The 9,888-nt window shown below is 41.9% G+C and overlaps 1 protein-coding gene across 2 annotated transcripts in view; it reads right to left on the bottom strand.

The window, feature by feature from the left end:
- Positions 1-2,150: 2,150 nt before the first annotated feature.
- Sh3gl2 (SH3 domain containing GRB2 like 2, endophilin A1) overlaps positions 2,151-9,888 on the bottom strand; it is a 175,833-nt gene continuing 168,095 nt past the window's right edge. Inside the window, exons 9-10 of one of the 2 annotated variants that reach the window (XM_087660131.1) lie at positions 6,246-6,376; positions 2,151-3,870 (exon numbers count right to left, since the gene is read on the bottom strand). In XM_087660131.1, coding sequence (XP_087516257.1) covers positions 3,671-3,870; positions 6,246-6,376 — 331 coding nt within the window. In that variant the 3' untranslated portion in view covers positions 2,151-3,670. 2 annotated transcript variants of the gene reach the window in all.

Below are 9,888 nucleotides of genomic sequence, written 5' to 3'. Positions count from 1 at the left end.
GTGACAAGCAAGAATTCTGACAGGGGACCCTGTAGTGGAAGCATGCCCTGCAGTAGACATTCCTTTCTCTGGTCCCATCACAAGACATGAAGTGACCAGGAAAACTCAACCAATGACTACAAGATGGAGAATCCAGGTAAATGGAGTCTTGGAGCAAGTCTGTGGTATCACTGCAGGTGAGGGTGGAAATACATGTGTAAAATCGTAGTCAATCAATCTATAGACAAAACTGTTTTGAGGAATCAAGGCAAAATGGTAAGGAAATACCTGTGAATAGTGGTCTGCTGATTTAAAATACTTATACATAGCCTAGAGTATTCCAAACTTACCTAAAGTTGGAAGTCTCTCAGGAAGCTGTTACAGTGTTTGTCTTAGGTTTTCTGTTGCTGTGATAAAACACCACAACTGAAAATCAACTTGGGGATGAAAGGGTTTATTTAATCTTATAGTCCAGTGTTCATCACCATCAAGGAAATTAGGAGGAACTGATACAGAAGCCATGGGGAAGTGCCATGGAGTAGCTTGCTCAGCCTGCTTTCCTGTAGACCCTAAGACCACCTGTTAGTGGAGACACCACTGGGAGACTGGGCCCTCCCAAATCTGTCACTAATTAAGAAAATGCCTCACAAGCCTAGAGGGAAACCTTTTGGAGGCATTTTCTTATTTGATGTTTCCTCTTCCCAAATGATTTTAGTCTGAGTCCATTTGACATAAAACTAGGCAGGACAATGACTGACTGACTTGGACTCACTGAAGCAGATGTCAGAGTGGGACTAAAGTGGGACTCTCAGGTCTTTAAAACATGCCTGCATTTCCCCTAGCTTTCTGAAAGTTTTAGTTCACATGTAACCACAGAGAGAAATGTGAACCAGTTCATTTGACATTGACTCACAGTGAGAGTACTCCTTGGTACAGAGTCTTGCTGTTACTTCCCCTTTGAGTTTCAAAAATATTAAGTAAGTACCGTCTCTATGAATGCATCTCTTAAAGCTAAGAGGATGCTTTGTGGCTAAAATGGGGTTGGGAGCTCCTTCTGAACTCCTGTTGTATATAAGCCCCTCCCCTGTTGGCCTTTGGCTTTTCATTGTGCTGTGCTTCTGATAGGTCTTTACTTCTGGCAGAGATGTTCAGCTAGCTTCATGTATGAAAAACTGTCAAGTGTTTATAAGCTGCATCAAAGTTAATTAATGACATGCAAAATGACACTTTACATTTTGATCAATTTATAATCAGTGAAATTTTATGTAAGCTGCTGTTACAGCATTGTTGCCATTTCCCTCCCAAATTCAAAGCCTAGATTTTTGTTTTTGTTTGTTTGGTTTTTGGTCTATGATTTGAATTACTTTCTTTCTCTTCTTCTATGTATGGTAAAAAACATTTTGTATATTATTAGCCTCACCATGAAATGATTTTGAAAGGTTATTGCAAAAGGAACCTACTTATATCTCGTTTTTTGGCAGTAGTTGCACACATGCTGTGGTCCACACTTTTCTATTATAAAATTAGGTGGGTATTTACTCTTTATATCCCTGCTGTCTCCGGGTCCCACTTCTTACTGAGGAACTATTACCAGTGGATAGTTCCGGGGGAAAGAAGAATCTTCTTTGAAGGTGTGGCCATGGTAGGTTTCCCATGCTCTAGTGCATGGCACCACGTCCAAGGACACAAGGACATACAGGCAACACTAACTGGACTTCAAGGCTTGAAGTTGGTTGGGAGGTGTATTGGAGGGGGCTCTGGAGGAAATAGGAGGTAGACATGATATTTCATCATATAGATGTACAGAATTAAAAATAAAGAAAAATTAATAACGAAAGGCCAAAAGCCCTGCCAACATATTTCATTTGCTCCTTTTGACACTGTGTTCTCCTGACAACAGCATTGTTTCTTAAATCACGTAACTTCAAGGAGCTGCTTCTTTCTACTTACCTTCCCCCTCAAGCTCCTCTTCTTCCTGGAATTAATGATGCAAGTGCCTAAACCATCTCACCTCTTATTTCTGGAACTTCCCCTGTATGCTCCAAGCTGGAGATGAGGTTGGGACCAGGTCTGGATTGGCTTCATCCAAAGGCAATGGAGATCAAAAGAGTCTTAGGCTACCCACTGTCAGACCAAAGAACTGACAACAAGGAAGAAGCAGAGCCTCTGTCTCGTCTTCAGCAATATTTATTGGAAACAGCAGTGCTTCCCATGGTGAGTTTATACATTAAGCAGGAAGATTTGCCTTTCACTCCACATGATCCACTACCGCAAGTGGCACATCGGAAGCAGCACATTAAACCTCTGAAGAAGTCTGTACAGCTAGATAAATAGAACTCTGGGTGCCTATCGGGACTTCCATAACTGAAGGAAAACAAAACAAAACAAAAACCCAACACTGATCAGCGTACACAGCACTGTACACACAAAATGAGGAAGGGAGGCGTTCAAAGTAATGACTGGAATGGAAAAGGGTTTTGCATATGCAGCCACATACCTTAAACTGCTAAGCACAAAAATCATCTTTATTTGGTCCTCATTGAGGGCAGAATATGCACAAATGATGTTCAAGGAACACAAACAAGTAAACGTGGGAAGGAGCGATGCTCACTGTCTTGTTCTATGAAGAAGTGGGAAATGCTTACTAGTGTTTCTCTCCTATGTCGTTATGGCAAAGGGACTCAGGGAATAGACTGATTCCTGGGTAAGTAAACAGAGAAGGGAAGACAGCTGTTCCCCCTTCCTGTACCCTTCAGAAACGGGCTACGTATATACACGGCTTCTGTACAGTAAGGAATCTGAGCTTGGAGACCAGATTTCTTCCCAATTCATCCTGGAGAATTTTTTTCTCTTCAGATAACATACTGATTGTTCACCATCTCACTCAGAAATAAATGGGACACGCTCCCCTCACCTGCCAAGTCCTTTAACAGCAGGGAGAGAAGAAAACTGGCCATGTCTCAGAAGTAGGAGGGAAATGATAGATAGATAGATAGATAGATAGATAGATAGATAGATAGATAGATAGATAGATAGATAGATAGATAGATAGATAGATAGATAGATGATAGATGGGGAGAGAGAGAGAGTGAGAGAGCGAGAGAGAGAGAGAGAGAGAGAGAGAGAGAGAGAGAGAGAGAGAGGATAGAAAGAAAGAAGTTGGTGAACAAAGGTGCTTTGGACAATTAATACTTCTGCTGATGGCATCAAGAGACTAAGTTGCTTAGACCAGCAGACAACTTGCTGGTAAGGGGATGTTTTTACCAACAATTCTGTGACTCACATATTTAGGAAGGGAAAGTGCAACAAAAGGACTTTCTCCTCTGTAAATGGAGAGCTGGAGACCTTGAGATGGCCCTTGGGTGAGAGACAATATCTTCAGTGAGGAGAGGTTTTCTGTGGTGTGGGTCATCAGGAACCACAGCCTCCTGAGAACGGCATAGCCAGTTCTGTGACCACGGGCTAGTCTCAGATGGTGTTTTAAAGCATGTGCCAGGCCCAGTGGCCTTGGAAGATACCATCTATCACCGTGTCTCCTGTAGGAGCACACAGGCCAACCCAGGGCACGTGTGGGCTTGATGAATCATCCACTGCGGCCTGCATTCATGATGTATTGGAAGCGGCATTACCAAAGCAGTGGTTAAACTTAACTATCTGGGTCAGAAGGAGGTGAGCCAGCCAGCACAGGACCCTAATGGGGCAGAGCAACCAGAATTTCTACATAGTTGATGGGGAAAAAGCCGGACTGGCCATGAAGCATCCCCTCATACCAGTTCTCATCAATCTGATTAGTGAGCGTGATGATATCGCCCTCTTTAAAACCCAACTCCCCTTCATTTTCAGGTTCAAAGTCATACAGGGCTCGGCAGCAAGGCTGATCCATTTGGACACCTGAGAATCAGAGGCAAAGAGGACATAAAAAGTCACAGCGTGGAGTAGTAGAAGGTTAATCCACTCTGATTACCCCAATGGTGGCTGCATGGGTTCCTCTGGTTCTCGAATGAAAATCACATATACACAGCCTTCTATTTTAATATGCCTTAAACAGCACAATGGCTGGGCCACTCTCAAACTTGCATGTGGCTAATGCCTCCCGTCTGAAACTCCTAAATTATTACTTACTAAAATCTAAATTCCATCTTGTTACCCTAGATTCCAAGGGGGTCTTGGGGCCGCCCTTCCCCAGCTCTTACACTCTCGCTTCCCTCCCCAGCTCTCAAGCCCCATCTTCCTCCTTCATAGTCATGGAGATGCTAAATCTTTCTTCCTCTCCTGGTTCCCTTGTCTGGAAAAATCTAAAGTCCCGCCTCTGTCTCCCTGCCCAGCCATTGGCTGCAGGCAACTTTATTCTCCAATTAGAACCAGCTGGGGGTAGGGACCCCCAGCATCTTACACACAGATGTGTGAATTCTGGTGTAATTAACATAATATAAACAATAAACCAAATCCATAACAACGGTCTATTTTACTGGTGGCACTACGGCCTGCCCTATTTACTAGGCTTTCTGTCCCTGCTCCCTCCTATCTCCCTGAATTACTGGGAGATGGGAAAGCAATGGTTTAGGAATATATAATTACATTAGGATAAACTATAGACATGGCTAAATATATTTATATTAGTACTTTTACATATCTTTACATTCAAAATAGTATAATTAGTTACATAGACAGATAGACATTGGGGTCACAGATCAATTCTCATTCTTTAAAATTAGTAATTTCAGAGTCTTGGAAACTGCTGTGATACAGAGAAAATGAAGCACAGAGCGCTGGGCCCTGTTTTTGCTCTGTGTGACAGGCTCAAAGAAGAAGCACTCTATTTTCTTCTTCGTCCAGTAGAGTCAACAGTAGAATTTTCATTAAATGACTGTGTCTATTTAATGACACAAGTTTTAGAAAATCGTAATCTATATTTGGTGGATTGGTGTGTAATATGCACATATGAGTACTATGTAAGAACCACAGCACAAGAATAATGTAATACACGCTGCATAATTGAATAAAGAATAGACTTTGCCTTATGGAATCTATTTTAAATAAGCAAGCATATTAATACAGCATGCACATAAATATGAGCCTAGAAAAAGTATCTGTGGCCCTATACTAATGTGATGTCTTAAAAAGGAAACAGTATCATTTATTTATTTATTTTTATTTAGAGAAATAACCAAATGGAACATGAAGTGTAGGTCTTGTTTGTGGGCAAGGAGAGGTGCAGTCACTGATAATTTACATGGCAAGGGCTAACTTCAGGACCACTGCCATCGGGGTCCCAGCAGGCAACAGTGGGGCAACTTTGCGCTGTGGACAGAGACTCAGACATCCCTTCTTCTTCATTCCATGACAACATCTAATAAAGCTTTCTCCTGCAGTGAACCAATCACTGGAGATCCAGGAGAAACAGGATAAAGCTGCAGATTGTTACAATCCGTACCCAGTGTCAGATGGGTTCCCACTTGTTTAAGCAATTTTACAGCTGGAAATGCCTCAGGAGTACACTTGGGTCTCATTTGTACGTGGCTATTTGAGAATACTCATGGCAATGGAGAGACTGAGCTAGTGGGTACGCATCAATATTCCTCTGGGGAAAATGTAGCTTTTATCATGCTAACCACAGTTCATGGAATGATGAATGGGTCTACAGCAGACAGTAAAAAGAAACCCTAGTAAGTGTTGAGGTTTGTAATCTATCTGTCTACAGAAAGAGTCATGAATATGCTTCTTGAAGCTGTTGTTTGTGGGGTAATAGGGAAAGGATGTGTACATACACTGCCCAGTGACATTCAGTCCCATCTACAGAGACTCACAGGAAGCAAAAGGCAGGGGAAATGATGGTATGATTTATGACCCCAGACTTGGTTCTTGACAGGATGTAGAACAGCATATTGTTTGTGGAACAGTGGTATCTCATGCCTTTAATTCCAGCACCCAGAAGACAGGGGCATGTGGATTTCAGTGAGTTCAAAGCTATCCAGCCTGGTCTACAAAGTAAGTTCTGGGACCCCCAAGGCTACACAGAGAAACCTTTTCTCAAAAACAAAATAAAACAAAACAGAAAAGAGCAACTAAGTACTACACAAGGAGGTCATTGTGTACTAGATCAGAAGGAAAAGAAGATGGGACAATGGGGCCAGGATAAAACTGTCTAGGAAGAGTTTCTAGCTGACAAACCCCCATATGAGCAATGACATGCTGTGCAGGGGAAGCATTGCCTATAGCTGTGTCTGAGGCCCAGCAAAGGGCTTCTGTGGACTTGAGCTCCTTACCTGCAGGTTTGGGTGTGCCTGTGTGGGAGAGACCCCCGTTGGGCTGCGTACCGTCTCCAGTGGCAAACTCTAGGCTCATTCGTGGTTTGGGCTGATATTCCCTTCTTGGTTGAGATGAAGCTTGTCTTATTCTGTATCACAAAGAAAAGGAGTGAAGGGGAATTATGCAGCCAATTACAAGTGAACAGAAAAGCAGTAAGATCCAGGAACTGCTTGGCTCACTTACAGATCTATTATGACCCTGTGGAAATGTGCTAAGTACCCTTGGTCTCCCATGTCCATGGCATACGTGTTCTTGGGGAAGTTTTTCATCCTGTCCTCCCTGTTCGCATTCTTTCTCTCAATCTCCCACTCCTACATTCAGAGTAATTTATGCTAATATGCACAACATTAGAGGCCAGGAACATTAAGGTGCATAAGACACAGTTGTTGCTCCAAGCAGTGTGTAAAGGGCACAGCAGATATCAATGACCACAGATTTCTGCCAAGAGCACAAAATACATGGGCAGGGTTTAAAGATACAGAGAGTTCACTTATCCATTAAGAAGCTGAGATACAGTTTAAGGAAAGAGATCATCACAGCTTTGTAGGAGAACATATGAAAGAAATCTATTCCATGCAGAATGTGGGAAGGTTTGGAGGGAGAGAAAGAGGAAGGACCACAGGTTCTGATTAGAATAAGCAGATGGAGATCCAGAAAGTAGGAAAGAAATGAAGGAAGGAAAAAAAAGTAGAGCTAGTAAGAGGATTCTGCCCATAACTAAATCTTTTCCACTGTTAGGTATTCAATAAGGCAAGTATATACACATTTTATTTTTTAAGAAGAGGAAGGTTAAGGGTATGGCAATTCTAGAATTATACTGATTTAAAACATGTTTGAAGATCCTTTTCCAATCTGTGGGCTGCTGACTTATCCTATTCCCAGAGTCATTTGCCTTACAAAAGCTTTGAAGTTTTATGAGGTCCCATTTATCAAATGTTGATCTTAGAGCTTGAGCCACTGGTGTTCTGTTCAGGAACTTGTCTCCTATACCAATGCATTCAAGGCTATTTCCTACTTTTTCTTCCACGAGATTTAGTGTATCCTGTTTTACTTTGAAGTCCTTGATCCAACTGGACTTGAGTGTTGTGCAGGGTCATAAATATGTATCTATTTTTACTCTTTTACATGTAGATATTCAGTTAAACCAGCAACATTTGTTAAGACACTTCATTTTTCCATTGTGTGGTTTTGGTGTCTTTATCAAAAGTCAAGTGTCCACTACATCTGATAGAGGGCTAATATCCAAACTTTACAAAGATCTCAAGAAGTTAGATACCAATAACCCAAATAGGCCAATTAAAAATGGGGTACAGAACTAAACAGAGAATTTCTCATCAGAGAAATCTCAAATGGCTGAGATGTGGAGCAAGGAGGACACTTCTTCATTGCGGGTAGGAGTGCAAATTTGTACAACCACTCCTGAAATCAATTTTGTGATTTCTCAGAAAACTGGGAATAATTCTCCCTCAAGATCCAGGTCTACCACCCCTTGGCATATAACCAAAAGATGTCCCAACATCTCACAAAGACACTTGCTCAATTATGTTCATAGCAGCTTTATTCGTAATAGCCAGAAACTAGAAACATCCTAGATGCTCTTCAACTGATAAAGAAAATGTGGTACATCTATGCAACAGAATACTATTAGTCATTAAAAACCAAGATATGATAAATTTTGCAGGCAAATGAATGAAACTCGAGAATATCATCCTGAATGAGGCAGTCCAGTCCCCAAAAGACATACATAATATGTACTTACTTATAAATGAATATTAACTATAAAATTCAGGTACCATGTTATACTTTACAGACACAGCTAAACGAAAGGAAGGTCCAAGCAAAGAACCTTGAATATTATTTAGAAGGTGGAATAAAATAGTCATAAGAGGCAGATGGAGGGAGGGAAATGAGAGGGAATGGGAGTAGGGAGGAATGGGAGTAATTCATAATCAGGTGTGCAGAAGGACAGGAGGGATGGCCAGATGGCCATGAAAATGAATGGAAATCTGCAACTGAGAGGAATGATGAGGTGGGAGACATCTCCAGGAAGAGATAGAGACCTGGGATAAGGAAGGTATCCCAAGATCAAAGGGGGTGACCTTAGTTGTGACTCACTACATTTGGGATAGGGAACCTGAAGGGGCCAGCTCCTGTAGCCAGACAGGAATCCCTGTAGAAAGAAATACCAACCCACCCACAAAACTTCAACCCAAAACTTATCCTGTCTAAGAAATGCAGGCACGGGGGATGGAGTAGAGGCTGAGGGAACGGCTAAACAGTAACTGGCCCAACTTGAGATCCATCCCATGGATCAATCCCTAACACTACTAACGATACTCTATTTTGCTTGTAGATGGAATATGTTGTTGAGAGGTTCGACCCAGCAGCTGACTCAGATAGATACAAACACCACCCACTGCTTTACAGTGGATGGAGCTTGGGGACTCTTATGGAAGAATAGGAGGATGAATTCTGGGCACTGAGGTGATAGTCACTACACAGGAAGACCAACAGAGTCAACTAACCTAGACCTTTGGGGCTCTCAGAGTCTGAACCACCAACCAAAGAACATACAAGGGCTCCCTACTCATATGAACATACCTAGGCCTCCCCACTCATATGTAGTAGATGCACAGCTTGACCTTCATGTGGGTCCTGCACAACTGGAGCAAGGGCTATCCCAAAAGTTGTTGTCTGAATGTGGGCTAGGCTGCTTTGTCTGGCCTCTGCGGGAGAGGAAGTGCCTAGCCTCTCAGAAGTTTGAAGTGCCAGGGTGGGGGAATACCTAGGGGGAGAAGAGGAGGGATATGCTGGAAGGATTGTTGGAGAGGGTGACCTTGAGGGGGGATAATGAACAGGATGTGAAGTGAATACATTAAAAAATTAAATAAAAAAAAAACATTTGAGAGGTGAAAAAGAGAGAGAACATATTCCCTTCATCTTCAACAGATGTGAGAGGCACACAGCCTGGCTGTAGTGTTCTGGTACACTTGTTTTAAGCCTTCCTATTAGAGAAGCTTCAGTGTTAGACTCATTTCTGCAAGAGTGAATTGGATATTTATACCAAAAAAGAGCACAAATCAAGGAAGGAAGAACCCATGGTGAAGGGAAGGCCAGCTAGTCCAAAACAATGTAGCATATGACTTATGACTGGAGGCTTTGCTGGACACTGATTACTGAATCACCCGGAAGAGTATACTCTGGACATGATCTTAAAATAAAGGCTGCTACATAATTCTTTGATATATTTATTTAGCAAATTTTCCTCCTTTATCTAGCTAAATGATATAAGAATAACAAGATCCCTAGTTAATGATATCACCTGGCTAAATAAAGTATAATTAATAAGGTCCCTCCCTTGAGATGGTTCACTTCAATATTCTTTTGATATTATAATGATATAAAAGGGATTCCTATGCAATAGAAATAGATCCCCAATTTCTAGTGTTTTGTTAGGGTTGCAACATGTAGTATAATGGATTTTTCAGGTCCATAAATCCTACCCAGCCATGATCACAGCAACATTCTACATTGTACTTAATGCTACACTATGTTGTTCTGTAGAGAGGTATTGCACCCTTTTCCTTTTGGAGCAGTCTG

The sequence above is a fragment of the Rattus norvegicus genome, chromosome 5, assembly GCF_021556685.1.
Source record: "Rattus norvegicus strain SHRSP/BbbUtx chromosome 5, alternate assembly SHRSP_T2T, whole genome shotgun sequence".
In the NCBI taxonomy this organism is placed as follows: domain Eukaryota; kingdom Metazoa; phylum Chordata; class Mammalia; order Rodentia; family Muridae; genus Rattus; species Rattus norvegicus.
Note: the sequence above shows the minus strand (reverse complement) of the source record. Positions and strands in the feature narration are given on the sequence as shown.